Source organism: Symphalangus syndactylus, chromosome 5 (assembly GCF_028878055.3).
Source record: "Symphalangus syndactylus isolate Jambi chromosome 5, NHGRI_mSymSyn1-v2.1_pri, whole genome shotgun sequence".
Taxonomy (NCBI): Eukaryota; Metazoa; Chordata; class Mammalia; order Primates; family Hylobatidae; genus Symphalangus; species Symphalangus syndactylus.
The window spans coordinates 123,392,517-123,415,179 of NC_072427.2; the positions used below are offsets into that span (position 1 = coordinate 123,392,517).

Genomic DNA, 22,663 nt, shown 5'->3' on the forward strand with positions numbered 1-22,663 from the left:
AGTCCCCCAAAGTCATATTTCAGCATTAACTCAAAAGTCCACAGTCCAAAGTCTCATTTCAGACAAGGCAAGTCCCTTCTGCCTATGAACCTGTAAAATCAAAAGCAAGTTAGTTCTTTCTAGATACAATGGGGTTACATGCATTGGATAAATACACCCATTCCAAATGGGAGAACTTGGCCAAAACAGAGGGGCTAAAGGCCCCATGCAAGCCTGAAATCCAGCAGGGCAGTCAAATCTTAACGCTCCAGAATGATCTTCTTTGACTCCAGGCCTCACATCCAGGTAACACTGAAGCAAGAGGTGAGTTCCCATGGTCTTGGTCAGCTCCACCCCTGTGGCTTTGCAGAGTACAACCTCCCTTCTGGCTGCTTTTATGGGCTGACATTGAGTGTTGGCAGCTCTTCCAGGCACACAGTGCAAGCTGTTGTGGATCTACCATTCTGGGGTCTGGAGGACAGTGGCCCTCTTTTCACAGCTCTACTAGACAGTGCCCCAGTGGGGACCCTGCGTGATGGCTTCAACCCCACATTTCCCTTCCACACTGCCCTAGCAGAGGTTCTTTATGAGGGCCCAACCCCTGCAGCAAACTTGTTCCTGGACATCCAGGGATTTTCATACATCCTCAGAAATCTAGGCAGAGGGTCACAAATCTCAATTTTGACTTCTGTGCACCTGAAGCCTCAACACCACATGGAAGCTGCCAAGTCTTGGGGCTTGCACCCTCTAAAGCAATGGCCTGCGCTATACCTTGGCCCCTTTTAACCATGGCTAGAGTGGCTGGGACACAGGGCAACAACTCCCTAGGCTACATACAGCAGGGGGGCTCTGGGCCCAGCCCATGAAACCATTTTTTCCTCCTAGACCTCTGGGCTTGTGATGGCAGGAGCTGCCACAAAGGTCTCTGACATGCCCTGTAAACATTTTTCCCATTGTCTTGGTGATTAACATTTGTTTCCTCACTATTTATGCAAATTTCTGCAGCTGACTTGAATTTCTCCTCAGAAAATGGGTTTGTCTTTTCTATCACAGCGTCAGGCTACAAATTTTTCAAACTTTTATATGCTGTTTCCCTTTTAACACCGAATGCTTTTAACAGCACCCAAGTCACTTCTTGAATGCTTTGCTGCTTAGAAATTTCTTCTGCCAGATACCCTAAATCATCTCCCTCGAGTTCCAAGTTCCACAGATCTCTAGGGCAAAGACAAAATGCCACCAGTCTCTTTGCTAAAACATTGCAAGAGTCACCTTTACTTCAGTTCACGACAAGTTTCTCTTCTCCATCTGAGACCATCTCAGTCTGGCTTTCATTGGCCATATCATTTTCAGCATTTTGGTCAAGGCCATTCAACAAGTCTCTAGAAAGTTCCAAACTTTCCCACATTTTCCTGTCTTTTTCTAAGCCCTCCAAACTGTTCCAAACTCTGCCTGTTACCCAGTTCCAAAGTTGCTTCCACATTTTCAGGTATCTTTACAGCAGCACCCCATACTACCAATACCAATTTACTATATTAGTCCATTTTCACACTACTGATAAAGACATAACCAAGACTGGGTGATTTATAAAGAAAAAGAGGTTTGATGGACTCACAATTCCATGTGACTGAGGAGGCCTCACAATCATGGTGGAAGTGAAAGGCACATCTTACATGGTAGTAGTCAAGAGAGAATAACAGCCAGGGAAACCCCTGGTTTTATAAGGGAAACCCCTTTTAAAACCATCAGATCTCATGAGACTTATTCACTACCACGAGAACAGTATGGGGGAAACCACCCGCATGATCCCATTTTCTCCCACCAGGTTCCTCCCACAACATGTGGGAATTATTGGAGTTACAATTCAAGATGAGATTTGGGTGGGGATACAGCCAACCCATATCAAGTGGCTACTATGAAAAAAAAAATATATGCCAATAAATTGGAAAATCTAGAAGAAATGGACAAATTCCTAGATGCATACAACCTACCTAGATTGAATGAGAAATAAATCCAAAAGCTGAACAGCCCAATAACAAGTAATGAGACCAAAGTAATAATAAAAGGTTATCCAAGAAAAAGAAAACCTGGGACACAATGGCTTCACTGATGAATTCTACTGGGAACTAATGCCAATTCTACTTAAACTGTTCCAAAACATACAGGAAGAGGGAATACTTTCAAACTCATTCTCTGTGGCCAGCATTACCCTGATACCAAAGCCAGATAAAGACACATCAAAAAAAGAAAACTACAGGCCAATATCTCCAATGAATATTAATGCAAAACCACTCACCAACAACTAGCTAAGCAAATGTAATGGTACATTAAAAAGGTCATTCATTACGATCAAGTGGGATTTATCCCAGAGATGTAAGGATGGTTCAACATATGCAAATCAATCAATGTCATACATCGTATCAACAGAATGGAGGACAAAAATTATATGACCTTTTCAATTAATGCCAGAAAAGCATCTGATAAAGTTTAACATCCCTTCATGATAAAAAAAAAAAAAACTCAAAAAATGGGTTTAGAAGGAACATACCTCAGCATAATAAAAGCCTTATATGACAGAACCACAGCTAGTTTTATACTAAATGGGGAAAAAAACTGAAAGCCTTTCCTTTAAGATCTGGAACATGACAAGCATGCCTACTTTCACCACTATTATTCAATATAGTACTAGAAGTCCTAGCTAGAACAATCAGACAACAGAAAGAAATAAAGGGCATTCAAATTGGAAAGGAAGTCAAATTATCCTTATTTGCAGATGATGCGACCTTATATTTGGAAAAACCACCAAAAAAAATTAGAACTGACAAATTCAGTAAAGTTGCAAGATACAAAAATCAATAGCATTTCTATATGCCAACAGTGAGCAATCTGAAAAAGAAATAAAAAATGTAATACCATTTGCAATAGCCACAAATAAAATTAAATACCTAGGAATTAACATAACCAAAGTGAAAGACCTCTACAATGAAAACTATAGAACATTAATGACAGAAATTGAAGAGGACACCAAAAAAAATTGAAAGATATTCCATGTTCCTGGATTGCAATAATCAATATAGTTAAAATGTCTGATCTATAGATTCATTGCAATCTCTATTATAATACCAATGACATTCCACACAGAAATACAAAAACATATATACAAAGCTATAGTAACCAAAACAGCATGGTACTGGCATAAAAACAGACACATAGGCCAATGGCACAAAATAGAGAACCCAGAAACAAATTCACACACCTACAGTGAACTCATTTTCAACACAGGTGCCAAGAATATATATTGGGGAAAAGACAGTCTCTTCAATAAATGGTGCTGGAAAAACTGGATGTCCCTACGCAGAAGAATGAAACTTGATCCCTATCTCTCACCATATACAAAAATCAAATTACAATGAATTTAGTACTTAAATCTAAGACCTCAAACTATGAAACTACTGCAAGAAACTGTTGAAGAAAACCTCCAGGACATAGGTCCAGGCAAAAATTTCTGGAGCAATACCCCCACAAACACAGGCAACTAAAGCAAAATGTACAAATGAGATCACATTAAGCTAAAAAAAAAAAAAAGAAGAAGAAGAAAAAGCTTCTACACAGCAAAGGAAACAACCAAGAAAGGGAAAAGACACAGAGAATATTTGCAAAACTATCTATCCTGACAGGGAATTAATAACCAAAATATATAAGAAGTTCAAACAACTCTATAGGAAAAAATCTAATAACCTGATCAAAAAATTGGCAAAAGAATTGAACTTTTCTCAAAAGAAAGCATACAAATGGCAAAACAAAAAGTGTTCAACCTTCTTGATTATCAGAGAAATGCAAAGCAAAACTATAATGAGATATCACCCCAATTAAAATGGCTTATATTCAAAAGACAGGCTATAACAAATGCTGGCAGATGGAGAAAAGGGATGTGAAGAAAAGGGAACCCTTATACACTGTTGGTGGGAATGTAAATTAGTACAACCACTATACAGAACAGTTTGGAGATTCCTCAAAAAGCTAAAAATAGAGCTACTATACAAACCAGCAATCTCATTGCCGGGTATATATACCCAAAAAAAGGGAAATCAGTATATTGAGGAGATATCTGCACCCCCATGTTTGTTGCAACACTGTTCACAATAGCCAAGATTAGGAACCAACCTAAGTGCCCATCAACAGATGAATGGATAAAGAAAATATGGTATGTATATACAATGGAGTACTATTCAGCCACAAAAAAGAATAAGACTTTGTCATTTGCAACAACATGGATGGAACTGGAGGTCATTATGATAAGTGAAATAACATAGGCACAGAAAGATAAACATTACATGTTCTCACCTATTTGTGGGATCTAAAAATCAAAACGAACTCATGGAGATAAAGAATAGAAGAATGGTTAATAAAGGCTGGGAAGTGTATTGGAGGTCTGTGGGGAGGTAAGCATGATTAATGCGTACAGAAAGAAATAGTTAGAATAAATAAGACCTAGTATTTGATAGCACAACAGAAGGACTATAGTCAATAATTTAATTGTTCATTTTAAAGTAAGACCAAAACAGTGTTATTGCATTATTTGTAACACAAAGGATAACTGTTTGAGGGGATGGATATCTAATCTTTTATGATGTGATTATTATACATTGCATGCCTGTACCAAAATATCTCATGACCTCCATAAATATATACACCTAATATGTACCTGCAAAAATTAAAAATTGAAAAAGTTTGTTTAAATGTGATTTACTACTGAAAGAGATTTAAAAAAAAACAAAAAACGCATGACCATCTCAGTAGACACAAAAAAAAGCTTTTGGTGAAATCCAACATCCATGATAAAAACTCTCAACAAACTAGACATCAAACAAATATTCCTCAAAGGAATAAGTGTCATTCCTAACAGAACCATAGTCAGCAGCGTACTGAATAAGCAAAAACTAGAAGTATTCCCACTGAGAACTGGACAAAGACAAGGATGCCCACTCATCACTCCTATGCAACAAAGTACTGGAAGTCCTAGCCACAGCAATCAGGCAAGAGAAAGAAATAGAAGGCATCCAAACAGGAAAATAACTCAAATTCTCTCTCTTCATTGGTGATATGATTCTGTAACTAGAAACCCCTAAAGACGTCGGGCGCGGTGGCTCACGCCTGTAATCCCAACACTTTGGGAGGCCGAGGCAGGCAAATGACAAAGTCAGGAGATCGAAACCATCCTGGCTAACATGGTGAAACCCCATCTCTACTAAAAATACAAAAAATTAGCCAGGCGTGATGGCATGTGCCTGTGGTCCCAGCTACTCAGGAGGCTGAGGCAGGAGAACCGCTTCAACCCAGGAGGCAGAGGTTGCAGGGAGCTGAGAACCCTCCACTGCACTTCAGCTTGGGCAACAGAGCAAGATTCCGTCTCAGAAAAAGAAAAAAAAGGAAAACCCTAAAGACTCTGCCAAAAGACTTCAGCGAAGTTTCAGGACACAAAATCAATGTACAAAACTCAGTGACATTTCTATATACCAATAACATTCAAGCTGAGAACCAAATCAAGAATGCAATCTCATTTACAATAGTCACATACAAAAAATAAAATACCTAGGAATACATCTAAGCAAAGAAGTGCAAGATCTCTAGAAAGAGAACTACAAAACACTGCTGAAAGAAATCATATTTGACACAAACAAGTGGAAAAACATCCCATGCTCATGTATTGGAAGAATCGATAACGTTAAAATGGCCATACTTCCCAAAGCAATTTACAGATAAAACACTGTTCCTATCGAATTACCAATGTTATTATTTTTATATCATATGTGTTGTCTTTCATACTATTTGTCTAATTATTCTAGTTGTTCTACAATAATTTAGCTTTTATTGCAGTTTTAATTACTTTCCCACACTGAAGCACAGAATGTGCTGAGCATATCAAATAATATGTAAGCACCCCATGAATGCTATTGCTAATAATTTAGATTTTGCTCCTTAAATGAGATCAAAAGAAATAATAGAGAACAGTCATAATGTTAAGAGTAGCATATGAAACCATGAGGATTGTGGACAAGTTTAAAAGAAAAATGGGGTACATGATAGAAATTATATGGGAAAAAAAAGTTGAATATTTGCCTTTCACACAAAGTATTGCAAATTTTCCTGGCCTTCTCTTTTATGGGACATTTTCAGATATGGAACTGTGGAAACATGGTTTCAATGAGGGACACATCAATAATAAGTTCACACAATCACTAATACAAAGGAGGAACACATCAATAATAAGGTCAAACCATCACTAATACAAAGATGGTTAAGAATTTTTATGACAGTACCAGTCAAGACTGTCAAGGTTTGGTTATAAAATAAAGATAGTCTCAATTCCTTCTAATTTTATTATTCTCAATAAGCATAGTTTGTACTCCACATACAATTAAATTAGTCTCAATTTTATATCATCCTCAAAGGTCTTGTGTAGATAAATTTACATATCATGAGAAAAGTAATTTATCAGATGGTATGCTCTAAGTTTTGCCTCTGAACCCATTTAGTGGTGGATTTTTAAAAAATGTTTTTCATTCTATAGGAAAGATTTTTAAATGGGTCAATAAGTTTCTTCACCAGCACCTTTGATCAAATCTTAAGCTTAAAAGCTACTCTTTTATAAAACATATGTAATGTTTGGCTTCACAGAGCCTTAGTTCATAAATAAATACATCAGTTTCTTATTCAGATACTTGTCACTTTGGTTCTTATAAAAAAATAGAAATACTTTAAAAATAATAACTTGTGTCTTGCATCTATAACTTGCCTGAGCAATGATTTGGTCCTTAGAGATACAACTATAATTCATAGTAAGAAATAATGGATAAAAGTAACTCCCAAAAATGCCAAAATAAAGTAATAATAAGATGGCACTTTCCTTGGGAACCAAATGTGATATGAATCACTAATTTATTATAACATAAAAATCTTCATGTTCTTGGATATACTAAATTTGGTACAGAATTAGTGAAACCTAAGGATGCTAGTGACCTACATAAGCATACACTTCATAGTTAACAAAGTATATGTATAAACACTCGGACTGTATAATCTCTCTGTGAAGTTATTTATAATTATGTATATTATGTTAACATAACATTACAAGGAGAAGCAATTCTAATTTAGAGCATTGTGAAGGTCCTTAATCTTTCAGTTTGCCAATTTGAACCATGAATTTCACACAGAGAGGTGGGAGGATGGATCTGTAAGTAGGTATGTAGAGAGATATAACTCACTTGAGGTTTAATATATATACAAACCAATGACTGGGCCTGCAGATGATCAGATTGAAAGGACTTGGAAGTATGCATATAAAGATCTGAAACAGTCAGAGAAGCATGATCAGAAAATACACACAATAAGACATTAAGAATATACTCATGAGGCCGGGCATGGTGGCTCATGCTTGTAATCCTACCACTTTGGGAAGCCAAGGTAGGAGGATCTTCTGAGGTCAGGAGTTCGAGACCAGCCTGACCAATATGGTCAAACCCAGTCTCTACTAAAAATAGTAAAAATCATCTGGCCATGGTGGTGAATGCCTGTAATCTCAGTACTCAGGAGGCTGAGGCAGGAGAATCACTTGAACCTGGGAGGCGGAGCCTAGATGGCACCACTGCACTCCAGCCTGGGCAACAGAGCAAGACTCGGTCTCAAAAACTCATGAATATGCAATACTTTATTTGAAATACTCATCATTTTCCTATATTATTGGACAAAATTGCATTCACATTTTATTTTTTATTTGCTCAGATCACATACATTTTGCCTAATGGATACCTATATTTTCTCTTTATTTCTCCTGGCATTTCTTTTCTACCCCTCTCTCCAAGGTACATTCCAACTCTTGAGCTTCTAAAATTATTATTACTGTGCTATTTTGGTGCATTCTGTAGTTCTTATTTATGAGGCTTATTGGATTCCTTCCTAGACTTCATTAGAACAACTAAAAATCTCGGGAATTCTGACCATTTACAGGATTTAAAAGTCGACGGTAAAATTATATCAGGCTTGGGTCTCAGGTATTCTCTTTGTAAATGACTCTGAAAGATCTGATCTTGAAGTAGTCTAGCCTCAAAAATTCTTGCTTTGATACCAACTATCTTTATAAAGTAGAGCTTTTATCTGGTGTGGTTGGTTAATGGAAAAACCAGTTACCCAAATCAGGAATCATGCAAAATGATACTTGTATCTTTTAGCATTTTAACTTAAAACATGTTAAATATTGCATCATTTGTCTGTCTTTTAATGCAAGTATGAGGCCTTTTCTTGAATTATCTTGCATTTTAATACTAGATTAAAAGTCTCTTTCTGAGAGTAGTTCTGATTTTAATTACATATATTCTAAAGTGTATCTATCAGCAATACTTTTTCTGTTTCTATAGTTTAGTCAATTATTGTATTAATATTTGTGGCCTACACTTGACCTTTCTTTAATTTTTCCAACATATAGGAGTTATTTGCATTTCAGGAAGACTGTTAGAATAAAAACTGCAAAAGTGGATAGTGATAACCATACTTACTTACATGTCTCCCTTTTAGGGGTGATAACATCTCAAAAATAAATAGGAGATAATTATGGAAATGAAAGTTTCCCAATGCAAGTGGAGGAAGACTGGAACATTTTTTCACTAGTGAAATTTCTGGAGACTTAGTAAGAACAGTTAAGACATATTTTATTATAGTTTTATCAGATAGAGTCATTTTTGGATTTTCAGGTAATATTCCCAAGCTTTCAGAGATACTGAGAACAGAAGAGGCACTAAAACTATAATTCGGGGGAATATTAACATTTTTCCCTGAAACTAATCAATGGGTTAGAGGAAAAAAAGCTAATAAATATAGGCATTTTAATGTTATTGATTAGTCATCATATCTAGATGAGTTTCTTTGCAATTTTTATTTGACTCTTTTTCTCTTCAAATTGTTTTGCTTTACTATTTTGCCATTGCCTTACTATCAGCTTAGATATTTTGCCTCATATTAATGTATACTACTGTCTGTTAAATAGCAATTCCACAATTAAGCTCAGGTGATCTGAAAAGTAAGCTTTTTATTGTGTGTACAGTGAACATGAAGGAGAGGTTCTTTTATTTTTTTAATTATACTGGTTCATAGAAGACTAGAAATTAAGTAATATCATATATATTATTATATGTGTATTTAAGAATTTTCAAAATTGAGCAAATTTTGAAGAAAAAAATATGGTTTATTACTTTTCTTGCCCATTCTAATTCTAAATCTAATATTCTTTCTACTCAAAATGTTTAAATGTAAGTTCCTTGCTAACCAATTCTTTAATCCCGGGTGGACATAAATGCTTACCTGCCTTTAGTATTTCATGCTAATGCCTAATATTTCCTAATGTCTAATGTCAAAAATCAACCCAAGTAACTTTCTTTAACTCTTAAGAGGTTTGTCATCAACATTACAATCACTAGATCTGATTAGTCTACCCAGTAACTGATAATCAGTGCCAGAGTCTAGAACAAACTCAGATCACCTTTTTTCTCGGATGTTAAGATACACTTAATACCTAGCTTGTGCTTTTAGGCTGATTGACATATCTGATTAAATCACATGGTTCTCTTTTCCTTTAAGAAGTGGCACGAATCCCTCTGTACCCTCATGCATATTCATGCCGGTTAAAAGGAAAGGTCATCAAGTCTCGTCTTATCTGGGTGTATTGTCAGAATATGGAAAAACAGGACTCTAACAGGTAGAGGCCCAAGTTGCTTATTGCATTTAATTAGAGGGTCATTGCTGTGGACTTAGAAGCAAAAGACCTAGATTTGTGTCCTCTCCTTCTACTACTTAGTAAATAGTAGCGTAAACAAGTCATAGAACTTGCACTTTAGTCTTCTCAACTGTAAATTACGGAAAATGTTTCTTAGCTCACCGAATGGTTTGCGAGGATGACAATGTAAATAAATGAATTTTATTTCATTTATAAATGAATATTTATAATAATAATAAAGCCCTATTGAGTAAAAATATGAAATGTAATGTTTATTTCCTCTTTGGGACAAGTTATAACAACGTCTTAACACTCTTTATCCATGTTTGCCCTTCTCCATGTTTAGGGTGCAACGTTAAAAGGCGAAAGAGGTATCATGCTTTTTCTGTGAAGGAAAAAATACCAGAATTTTAAAAAGTATTTTATTTTCTGTTTTAGCTATCGACTTCAATATTATAAAGATTCTAAACAATCCAAGAGCATATACGTTGCCCATATCCAAGGAAGAATCAAGATTATCAAGACTAGCGACAAAGGTTTGGAGTATAATAATTATGAAAAAATTTCATACTTGTTTAATTTGCAATATAATTGCAATTGACTGTGCTGTACATAGGCAATGCTGGTTATTACATTCTTACCATATATTTTGGAAAAGAATTTAATGGTCAAAAGAGATTTGTTTGAGGTTTAATCTTAATATTAAAAAGTTTTATTTTCTTCTGAAAATATCCCCATCTCTAATGAAAAATATCATAATATTTATCTTTTTCCCCACAACATGTCTTGTCACTGTTTCTCCTTTGGTTGACATACAAAGGCTCCATCTGGTGTTTGCACATGAATATGATCTGAATAAGCAGCAAAGCTGCAGGCAAAACTTCAAAGGAGTATCAGTAATAGTTGACCTGTCCTTACTTCTTAAGCCATCGTCCTAGAATAATTGACCACATGTAGATACTGTTACTCTTGAGTCTTGAATGCTTAGTTTCTCGACATTCTTGAAGGTGCCATGCAAGTAGAGATTTCATGTACTCACCACCATGTGTTGCCTTAGCCAAAATTTGATGAGATTATTGACCTGAAATTCTGAATTTGGTATCTTAATTTGTTAGACAATTAGGTTTTAAGTTGGTTACAGTCTTTATTGCTAAAATATTGTCTACATCATCTTGTCAAGTCTGATAAGATAATTTATTTAAAATTAAAAATTATGCCTATATAAAAACCACTTTCTGAAAGTCAGTATTTATGTTTTTCCCAGTATTTAATAACCCAAGTTTAATAAAATATCTTCCTACTTTATTCTGACCTTCACAGTAAGGCTAAGGATGGTTTGCAGGCACTTCAGATATTAACTGGTGATGTATAGAAGTCAATTTTGAATCAATGACAATGTCACACCATTTCCTTTGGGGCAATATTGCCAGATTTAGAAATCAGAGATAAGTAATAGAAATTGTATATCTGGTCTTCAGCAAACACTAAAAATGGCCTCTTGTACTTTGTTTAGTAGCTAACACATGGGTTTGTAACAGATTAAACAACCTTTTTCAGAGGATGCTGTTAACAGATAGAAATTGGAAATATATCTTTAGTAGTATAGCACATTGCTGCATTTTTTGCCCTGTCCCATTGTACTAGTCAGCTTGGATTGCCATAACAAAATACCATGGACTGGGTAGCTTAAACAACAGAAATTCATTTCTCATAGTTCTGGAGGATGGGAAATCCAAGATCAAGGAGCCAGCCAATTTGGTTTTCTGGTGAAGGCTCTCTTCCTGTCTTGCAGATGGCCTCTTCCTTGTCGTGTCCTCATATGGCAGAGAGAGTGAGCTCTGGTCTCTTCTTCTTCTTATAAAGACTCCAATTCCATCATCGACAACCTCATCTAAACCTAATTACGAAGAGCTCTGAAATCATATTGCTTCAGCAATGGCCAAACTATTTATAAGTGTTTTTTCTGGAAGGAAAAGACTCTGAAGGCCATAATAACTGTTTTCAAATATGTAGAGAGCTACTGTAGGAAAGCAGAATTAGAGTTTTTCTGTATGGCTCCAAAAAAAGTATAACTTTTGCCAATAAATAAGTGAAAGATACAGGGACATAGATTTCAGCTCAAGATGAAAAATTTTCCAGGCACCAAAGTTGTCCAGATGCTAAATGGGTGCCTGTGGGTTTCTAGTCCCTGAAAGTGACACTGGGTATGAGCATTAGCAGAACATATATTCAAGCCTCAAAAATCAATGTTTAGCTTTCTACTCATTGTAGCAATTATCCTTCAATAAATTAACTGAGAAATTAGGCACCCAAATCACCCCTTGGACTTTCTATTTCATCCCTTATGATCATTCTTCAGTTTATGGAGTTGCTTGATTCTTTGAATTTAGGCTAGGTTGACTTCACAATAAAAGTCTTGTTTCATGGAATCTTAAAGTGCTCTGACAAATTTCTGCTACTATCTTTCATGGGATGAATGGAAACATTAGGGTTTCTGCTCATTGGTTTGGCTATTTGGAGTGTCTCTAGCAAGAGGTTTTTGGTTAACTTGCGACATTCTGCTTTAAAAACCAAAACACCAGGCCGGGCGCGGTGGCTCACGCCTGTTATTCCAGCACTTTGGGAGGCCGAGGCGGGCAGATCATGAGATCAGGAGATCAAAACCATCCTGGCTAACACGGTGAAACCCCATCTCTACTAAAATAAAAAAAAAATTAGCCAGGCCTGGTGGCGGGCGCCTGTAGTCCCAGCTGCTCGGAAGGCTGAGGCAGGAGAATGGCGTGAACCTGAGAGGCAGAACTTGCAGTGAGCCAAGATCGCGCCACTGCACTCCAGCCTGGGCGAAAGAGCGAGACTCCGTCTCAAAAAAAAAAAAACAAATAAACAAAAACAACAACACGGGATTTGCATTTAATACCTATTTGCCTCTTACCTGGCTGAAGTACGCTTAAAAACCATGAATTCTTATAGAGGAAAAAGGGCTGCAAACTGTGATTTTCTTAACTTAATAACTGATAACTGCAGAAAAATAACAGAAATGTCTATTTCTAGAATTTTAGTAAGATAGAATGTTTATCTTATAGTACCCAAGAAGGAAACAGGAAGAGTGTTGCAAAATATCTATCTAGACAGGCAAATTTCTTAAAAATCTAAACTGAGCTTGGGCTAGTTTTGCATACATTTTGAAGATTGAGCTATATATAACCCAATGTGAATTATCATGGGAGCTTAAAATGAAGGAGTGATTTACATCATAGAAAACATGTCTGATATTGACATTAACTTTTTACTAGCAAAGAATTGCTATTGATTATGATAGTCCCGTTATTTGAAATGATTCTGTAGCTGCTAGGAATTCTGAAACATATTTTTTGCAAAAACCTGTAGAATAAAAAAGTGACTATAAGCAAAAGAAATTAAGAGAACTTTATGTATCAATAAAAGCAAATGAAAACAAAATTTTATTTCCCCACAGTAAGTGGAATCAATAAAAAATCTTTCATAATGGTATTACAAAGATTGAGGAAAACTTAAAATATTAGTAGTTGCTATACTGACATTTCTCCCATAAGAAGGGAATAATAGAATCTTGGAGTAATTATATTTATGGTTATTGTATTCTTGACATAGAATTTTTGGTCAACAGGTTTTTTTTTTCCATCAGCACCTTGATGCTATCCCACTGCCTTCTGGCCTGTTTTGTTATGATAAGAAGTTAGTTATTAATCCTTTTAAAGTTCCCCTATATATGAGTTGCTTTCTCTTGCTGCTTTTGAGGTTTTTCTTCTTGTCTTTATTTTTAAAAACTTTGTCTAGGATGTGCTAGGTGTGACTTTATTCTACTTAGAGATTGCTGAACTTCTTGGATATGTTTTTCATAAATTTTGAAAATTTAGACCATCATTTGTTCAGATATTTTTCCTATGTCTTTTCCTGGCTTTGTTCATTTTCTTTATTTTTTTTTTCTGTTCTTAAGACTGAATAATATCTATTGCCTATATGCAAGCCTGACGATAAATCAAAAGGGTAGAAGAGCCTTACTGCACATACTTATAGACTCATACTTTGGTAAATTCCTCTAATTAAGAAGATGCTTTCTGGAATTTCCTTTATTTTAATATATCAAATGGTAACTTTATTTATGCTAAATATGAAGTTATATTTTATTCACAGTTTTTTAGAAACACAAAAGTCATCATCGTCTTGATTCTTTTCTTCCTCTTACAGTCGCACTATAGTAGTACTGGTCCAGAGTTTAATCGTGTTCTCTTCAATTTTGGAGGTCAGAGTCCATTGATTTTATATTATCTTAAGATGCATGAGCTGGCTGGTATTTCCAAAGCATCTAAGAAAACCAAGATTAAACTCACTAGGATATTTCAGGAACCATATCCTTTTTAAAGCTTTGCTTTAATATAATTTGTTTCAAAAATAATATTCAAAACGTTTCACTGAATGTCTCAATTGAGAAAAAAATTGAATGCATGTTTTATCAATGCTTCTCTTTAGTATTAATATTTACTTATGCTTAAAACTTTGGTAGTATGTTTGGCTTTTCTTTATTATATCTAATGCTATGATTTTGCATGTAAGAAAAATAAAACAAACATTAACCAAATAACTTTTAAAACTGGTATACTTGGTTCTCTGATAAAAGGCTATCTTTGCAACTTTACTGTTCAGTGACTGGTTTCAAACATTTGTCAGAATTATGAGGCATGGGCTTCTAGCCTTCTCCAAAGAGAGTCTTACAGGCTTACGCCTGTAATCCCAATACTTTGGGAGGCCAAGGCAGGAGGATTGCTAGAGCCCAGGAGTTTGAAGTTCAAGACCAGTCTGGGCAAGATAGCGAGAACCTGTCTACTACTCAGGAAGCCGAGGCAGGAGGACTCCTTTGATCCCAGGAGTTTGAGGTCACAGTGAACTATGATCATGCTACCACACTGCAGCCTGGGTGACAAAGCAAGACCCTGAGTCAAAAATGAATAAATAAATAAGAAAAAAATGAATTTTGGTACATTTTTAATATTTTGGTAATTTTTAATATTTACATTTAACAAGTTGCTGCTTTTAAAACAAACACATACAAAAGGTAATTACAGGATTTATGAGACTATTAAATCATAGTGCCCTGTGGTTGCTGTGGTTGAGATAATGGGACACAAGTTTAAAGTGATGTTGTCTTCTTTCTGTCCTCTGAGTGTAACTCCAGACATAATATTCATGTTTATACTTGAGACTCTTCATTACTGAAAAGTGAAGGTCACATGGTCCCCTTGGTTCCTCTGTGAAGGGTACTATTTACTTCCCAAATGTTTCTAATTGAAAATCATTCCTTAATAATAAGCCTAGCACACTACCTGCTCCAACATACCGTGATGTTATAAAGGAGGCAAAAAGACAATTTGCAAGGAACCAAAAGGATTTTAGGATGTAAGTGGATGCTATACTATTGTTAAATATAAAATAATACAGCTGGAAACAATCAGAAAAATCATCTAAACTAAGTTCCTTATGTTAATGATGAGGAGAGTCATGTCTGAGCATCTTATAGACTCAGAGATTCTTTTCAGGTAAGTGTCAAGGGTGTATGTTGTAACCATGGAACCATGGCAAGTGAGAGGGACAGAAGAAAGGAAGGAAGCTTTGCTTGGTGTGACTGGAGGGGTGCACCCCAACAGGAAGAGGCAAGAGCTCCAGGGAATGGAGATTGGAGTATCGTCCATTTACAAAGATAAGCCCTGGATGACTAGCAGAAAAATTCCCTGCAGTGGAAGGAATTCCTTGGAGATGGGGTGGCAGCTGGGCTGGTGTCAAGCAAGGAAATCAAGGCAGCAAAGTCCTTCCTGAAATGTTTTCTTGGGGGAACATTTTCAGTTATTCATAATAATTTGTAAAATAATTGCTTGTGGTCAGTCATGATAATTTTATGTGCTAGGAAGCCAGGAATGGGTTAGTGAGCGAATATCCATCAATTATTACCAGAACAGATTGGCAGGGTCCAGTTCTTCTGTCCATGCTGTCAAGGTTACTGCCTTGAGATGTCATTGCCTTTAGGGGGAGAAAGGATGATCCTCCCTTTTGGGTGCCTCCTGCTGTCCAAGGAGCACCTCCAAGAGAGGTAAATGGAGGACCACCAGTTATGTCCTATCCAGCAGGTAGATCTAAAAGCCTGCGCCCCTGTTTTCCAAGGGTCCCCATTCCCCTCTCTCCCACCCACCCACCCACAGATGCATGTGTACGTCCACACACACATATCCCTTAGACTTCCTGTGCTTAGTGGGAAAAACGGATGGACACCTTTCTAGAGGGCCCCTGTGGTAGCCGAAGGTGGAGTCCAGCTGTACTCAGGTGTGGTGTGTGATACCTTCGGCATATGTTTGTAAGAGGGAATGTGCTGAGGGATTCTTTACACTAAATAGTGCATAGGGAGGGAATGAATTGGTTTGTAGAGGGCTTTTACTAACACGTGTATATCAGTAAATTGTTGATTTATTCTTTCCCAATTAGTAATGCCTGCATTATTTTAAAATTTAACTTCAAACTTTGACTTTATAGGGAAAAGCTCAGAATTAATGAAGAAATAAAACTTCTAAAACAGCAGCAGGAAAGAATTGACAAGGAGCTTGATAGGTTTGTCTCTTATTCAACTTGGTAGTGCTTAAGATCATCTTTAATTGAAGAGATGTTAAATAAAACCACAAAACCGCAAAAAAGTTTTCTAGTTAACAGTTAATCTGGAGTAACATTTTAACTTTCTTTAATCACAAAATCATCTGCTCTGCTAATTAATTGCTAAATATTATCATCATCTATTTTTACTCTCCAGCCATAGGACTTAAGCTCAAGCCCTTTTCAAAATAAACCTATAAGCCTGCCCCGTCCTATGGAAGTTGTAAACTAGAAAAACAACCGATTTAGCTGGTCTCTCTTGGGCTAGTTTTTTATTTCCCTTCTTCCTCTGTGCATATAAACATTTTTCCTCAATGAAGCAAGAAAAATTGGGCTCATTTGTTTATTTTATAAATTAAACTATAAGAAGAAAAACTATAAAGTATTGAGATTAACCTACTTCTTCCAACACACCCGCAAGCACGTGCAGAATAAGAAGTATCAGACAAGTTCAGCCCTTCAGACAAGCCCCCTAGGGAGACTATAACTTTGTGCCAGTCACACTTCATACTTCTAAATACTATTTTAGAACTTATAAAGCTAGTTTTCCAGTCACATGAGAAAATTCAACCCACTACTTTAGGATCTTATCTCACTTTTCACCAAAAACTTTATCACCCAGCTTTCTGCTTCACAACACCTGTTATAAGGTTCCATTCCGGGTGACTCTTACAAGTTTCCAAAAATCAAATCCACATAGGACAAGAGTTTTCACCATTGAGAATATGCAGAAGAATGTAGGACAATTCTCAGAGTAACTCACAAGAAGTATTCAAATATGTTTAATGCAATAGCACACTGTTGAAACATACGTATTTGGATAAAGAAATCCCATGTGCTTGTTAAAGTTATAGGCACAATGTATGAGCTTCCATTTGTAATCTTCAAAAGAGATATTCATGAGAGGAAAGGCAATCAGAAAGAGGGAGGATTAGCAACGTTATAAAACTTCATGAATGTACTAAAACCACTGAACTGTACACTTTAATGGGTCAATTTTATGGTATGTAACATGTATCTCAATAAAACTTTTTTTTTTAAAGGGGAGATTGTAAACTTTTTAAAAGAGTGACTTGGAAGAGGGAGTGATTTTAACTTAGTGAGATGAGACAGATTCTAAGGATACTGTGCAGTTCAAGGAGATTCTAAGAAGGTGTTACTGAGAAACGACACCATAAGAGCCAGATTCGAGACAAGCATGGAAGGAAAAATGTGAGGCCTAAAGAGCAATCAGTGAGGAGGAAACCCAGCTTGAGAAGACAAAACAAGCAGAGAGAGAATGAGTGAGGGGGCATGTGCCAGTCACAGAGCACGAATGCAAGAGAACTTCCGACTAAGTCATCCCACTGTGCCTTCAGGGGTGCACTAGTCTAACTGCTGAAGAAACCTTGCATAGGCCTGGCAAGGGGTTAAATAGCTCATCTAAACTTGCTGCTTCAGCAATGTGCATTTGGGATTTGCAGAAAATTTTACTTCCTGCCAATTTCATGGAAAAATAGGTTTTAAATATTTCACTTGAAAATTGCCAGTGAAATTAATAGTCTTATATATCTTTTATTCCGTTTCTCTTTCTCTCATCTGTGATACTTTTACTAATGTTTCTCCTTGTCTCAAGTTTCTATCCTTCCTTGCCTAGCTACCATTGCTTCTCCCCTCATTCTTAGATCTCTGGAAAGGTTCCTGCTGCTTCCTGAATTCAACCATTCAAGTCCTTGATAAATATTTCTTGAATGAATACTTGGTGACAGATACCATGAGATTCCTGGATCCCTGCTCACAATGAGCATACAGTCTAGTAAGCGCTCTCACCCACTGGCCTTTTTCATCTCCCTCTCTTTCTTTCCTGTATTTCTCCCTTGCCAGTCTCTTTTACTCTTCTCTCCCCACTGTCACTCCTTAAACTCTGGGCTGGAGCCTCATGAGTGGAATCAGTTAAAGCAATACTGTGTGAACCAGCTAACTGCAGAGGATGTGCCACGGCTGGGACGAGAACCACACAGTGGGTGGAATTGAAGGCTTGAGTCACAATGCTTGGGTTCAGACTGTCTCCTTGCTAAGTGTATGACTATTGTGGATGTGTGTGTTTGTGTGTGTGTGTTGCACACCTGCACATGCAGCGGGGGTGGTTGTCTGAACCTATCTGAGCCTGTTTCCTCATTTATAAAATAGGATAAAAGGAGTACCTACTTCAGAAGTTTTAAGGGTAATTGAATTAATATATGTAAAGTGCTTGGCGAATGCCCAGCATATTAAATTCTTAATAAATGTTGGCTATTAGATGGTGTCAATACAAGGACAATTAGTTTGGTTACTGACTTTCTTTATTCCATGATTAGACTCCAAGCAAAGGCTACCAAGAAACCTCATGAAGTGAAACAGGACTTTGAGACGTTCCTACATAAACTGGTAGGTTTTCTTTCTGAAAATAATTGAGAATTCTCTCTCTAGCTTCTTTTATATAGACTGGACAATATTTCATAAGCAATGTATGGTAGCACACCCAAATTACAGTGGCAGGAGAGGATACATTCTTGTCACTTAATCATCCACATGCACATGTAAGAAAATCTCTGTTTTACATATTTAGTGACAACTCATGTTCACGTTCCCCATTTCCAGCTTCTGACCAGGAACAGTTTATGTAACTGAAAAGCTCCAAATGCAGTTAGAATTACAAACTAATAATCACTGATGTTTGAAGTTGTATTTTGTTTTTCATTAATAATTCAACAAAATCATATTGGGTACCAACATTTGTGTTAGATGAATGGTCCCTGCCCTCTATTAATGGAAACACAAGGCAGAATATGATAAGGTTCTAAACAGGACTCAAGTATGAGAAAGAAAGAAAAGAAAGGAGCCTGTTCCATCTTTCTGATTTTCCTTGTCATCTTCTCTTTTGCTTCTCTTTACTTATGGGCAGTCTTGTTAAGTCTGAAGGGCTTCTTCCCTCCCAACAGACAAGAACATGTAGAGACTAGTGTATAATATGTCTGAACACTGGAGAATTGGAGGTCAGGGATAGAGGAGAGCCTTTTATTTTCAGCATGTCAAGGCTTCCATTCAAAAATCTAGAGCAATCCCATTGGCTGCTAGTATAATGTCAAAAATGGGTCAAATCAAATTCCTACATGGGCCAGAAAAGTGATAGGAAGAGTGAAACACCTCGGTGTTGTATAATATACAAACAGGACAGTATAATAAGCAAGCAGGACTATTCTTTTTTGTTGTTGTTGTTGAAACAGGGTCTCGCTCTGTCACCTGTCATCCAGGCTGGAGTGCAGTGCTGCGGTCATGGCTCACTGCAGCCTTGAAGTCCTCAGCTCAAGTGATCCTCCTGTCTCAGCCTCCCGAGTAGCTGGGACAGCAGGCACATGCCACCACTCCCAGCTAAGGACTATTTTTTACATCCACACACAAAAATATTCATTCTCTCTTTTTTTTTTCTTCGGTCTATCTTCCCGACTATTGATAGGAACATGGGCACAGAGAAATACCTAATTAGAATAGGAAAACAACAGTGCAAGTGTCCTGATAAAGGGCAAGTGACCTCAGCTGGTAAGTGGTAAATGATGTGAGTGTCAGGGAAACTATTATACAAGCAGTTGTGGAAACTGTAGCGCACGGGAAAGCCATGCCTCATCTAACAAGGCAGCTGCTATCTCAGCCCTAGTTCATTGATGCCCTGTAGAAATGTAGGACAAGTAGTATCAGATATTCCACCACTCAGTAATCCAGATTCTGAGTAATCCAGAATATCTGATACTGCTTATACAATCTCCTGATTTGGAGCCCAAGTTTTTAGTCATTCTGTGCGCCAAACTATATCCATCTGCAGACCAGATGTGGCCCATGGGCTGCTGGGCTATAACCCCTGATCTAAATGCTGCCTGGATTTGACTCTTCAAAAGCTAGCTCCAGCCAGCGTAGTCAATCTTATTCTTCACTACATACCAACGCAAACCCTTCACTCTCACTGAGCCTCCTACACGCACCATGTTTGCCTATAACCATGGGCTTTGCTCATCTGCAGTGTGCACTCCACAGCTTTTAAACTCTACTCATCCTTTAGGGCCATGCTCAAAGTCCATTTACTGCATGATCTTTTTTCTAATGGTCCCGGCCCTATCCCTGCCAGGTAAGTTTAGCATCTCTCATAACGTCTAGAATACCACATAGTAAGACTGAAACATAGTTCTTTTTATCAAGAGAGAAATCAAAACAAATATAGAATAGATTCCTTGCTTAGAATGACCATGTGTGTCACCCAAAGAAGAGTGCACACTGGAAATTTTTACTCACCTTTTGTGAAGAAGAAATCACCTGGTGAAAATTGTAAATGGAACAGCAAAGCAATGACAAGTGCCTTTTTTTTTTTTTTACACTGATCCAGGTATCTTTAAAGAATTATATACCAACCACAAATCCTTTGTGGAAAATGGCACGGTATTAAAAAATAAAGGATTATAAACTTAAATAAATTCAGGTTTCGGATTTTTGGGTTTATAGAACTCAAAATTCTTTTAACAAATTTGACTCCAGCTTTCTCAAGCATTTACCTTTCTGCTAAGAATGAAAATGCATCAGAAGTATTTTAAAATAGAATATTGGCTTTCCTAGTATTCTATGTATGACTGCTATCCTTTAAGAAATAAAACCAGCTTTGTGCAGGCCTCCCTTAAACTGAAATTCTAGATGGTGATGCCCAATCTGTGAGTTAAACATTAATGAGCTAATGAAATCACAGAATAATAAGTAATTGTGATATTTTTCTGGATAATTCATGCCATAAAACCATTGCTATCTCAATTACCTGAGTATTTCAGCAGAATAATTTTTGGTCCAAGTCATTACGTAATTCAGAAAGTGCTTCCTATAGTCCATCTGTAAGAGAAAGCCAGTCATTTGCCATCACCAGCTAAACATTTCTACCCACTCTTGATATACATACAGAGGTACCCATCAATACCATTACAAATCCCAGAACTCATTAAGTCTCTTCATAGTTACTTTCACCCACATACCTGCATACCTGCTTTACACTGGGGTGCATATATACAAACAAGATTTGCTAGACAAGCAAAAAAGGGATATAAGGAGTGTGTGGGATTTCTTGGAGGTGCCTCTTGGATTAGAGAGGTATTTGAGAAAAAGTAGTAGAAAAAGAGTGATAAGAAAGTAAGTTCTATGAACAAACTGAATTATCTGAATTATCATTTAGATAATTCTTTATTTCAATGTGAATAGAAGAGACTTAAAGTGTTTTTTATCTAAGTTTTTCTATTAAGTAATGGAGATAGCTCAGGGCCAAAAGAATTGAAAGTGGTTATTTATATGATGTCACATGGCTTAAAAATATTCAAATGAGTCTGAATTTTCTTCCTGTATCCTCCTTTTGTCAAAAAAAATCCTTACTCTCTTGATAACTGGAGAAACATTCAATTATACAATGTCCAAGAAAATCTGTGAAACTTTAATCACGTATTATCTTCATAGCGTTCTGAAGCTGAAATTGAGAGAGAATGTGTGGCATTACTATCGTCATCATCATCAACAGACAACTACAACTTTGAGGAAGAATACTAAGAGAAACCAGAAATGAACTCTATTCAAGAATAATACATACAATTCAGTGGTATCAGTTAATTGTAACAATATATTTAATTCAAGTCCAATCCATGTAATCAGTATTAAGAGTGTATTTTACCATTCATCTTTAAAATCTTCAAATCAATAAATCTCAGTAAATTATTCTTAAAAGATCTGTCCAAGCATGATCTTGGCTCTAATAGTAAAACCATATTTTAAGATGGAAAAATAATCATTATGAAGCATAGAGAGCTTTCAACCATTTCTTTGAAAATATATCTTGATATAATAGCAACCATTCATCATAATACAAGACAGAAGGAAGATTAATTTACTGTGGCATAGAAAGTCCTGCCAATTCCTAAGTGCCCTAAATAGTTTCTCTGAGACTTTTTACATTTTTTCAGGCCTCAAGGAAAACCAAAGCCCCGCCTCCAGGTTTGGTAGCAAACAAACTTTGCTTCTCCGGCGCTAAGCTCCCATCACTCCTCTGGTAATAAGCTTTGTGCACATTTGCTAGGAAGCTGGGCAGCTTGTCCGCAGGTACTATTGATACTGTGCAGCCTCCCCATCCTGCTCCAGTAAGTCGTGACCCTTGAGCCCCAAACTTCCTAAAACAATGAGAAAAAAAAATATTAGAACCTATAAATGAAAACACAA

The 22,663-nt window shown here is 36.6% G+C and overlaps 2 protein-coding genes across 14 annotated transcripts in view; one reads left to right on the plus strand and one right to left on the minus strand.

Annotated features, from left to right (window-relative positions):
* The window catches only part of FAM227B (family with sequence similarity 227 member B), a 264,607-nt gene extending 242,433 nt beyond the window's left edge, over positions 1 to 22,174 (plus strand). For 3 of the 7 annotated variants that reach the window (XM_055279047.2, XM_055279048.2, XM_063640695.1), the window contains 6 exons: positions 10,181 to 10,278; positions 13,970 to 14,135; positions 15,103 to 15,175; positions 16,301 to 16,375; positions 18,751 to 18,820; positions 21,911 to 22,174. In XM_055279047.2, coding sequence (XP_055135022.1) covers positions 10,181 to 10,278; positions 13,970 to 14,135; positions 15,103 to 15,175; positions 16,301 to 16,375; positions 18,751 to 18,820; positions 21,911 to 22,000 — 572 coding nt within the window. In that variant the 3' untranslated portion in view covers positions 22,001 to 22,174. Of the gene's footprint in view, positions 1 to 9,606; positions 9,725 to 10,180; positions 10,279 to 13,969; positions 14,136 to 15,097; positions 15,176 to 16,300; positions 16,376 to 18,750; positions 18,821 to 19,659; positions 20,877 to 21,910 lie in introns of those variants that run through there. The other 4 variants (XM_055279050.2, XM_055279051.2, XM_055279049.2 and 1 more) reach the window with 3 other exon arrangements.
* Positions 21,867 to 22,663, minus strand: part of GALK2 (galactokinase 2) — a 171,238-nt gene continuing 170,441 nt past the window's right edge. For 6 of the 7 annotated variants that reach the window (XM_055279056.2, XM_055279054.2, XM_055279052.2 and 3 more), the window contains one exon: positions 22,051 to 22,614. In XM_055279056.2, coding sequence (XP_055135031.1) covers positions 22,407 to 22,614 — 208 coding nt within the window. In that variant the 3' untranslated portion in view covers positions 22,051 to 22,406. Of the gene's footprint in view, positions 21,921 to 22,050; positions 22,615 to 22,663 lie in introns of those variants that run through there. The other variant, XM_055279053.2, reaches the window with a different exon arrangement.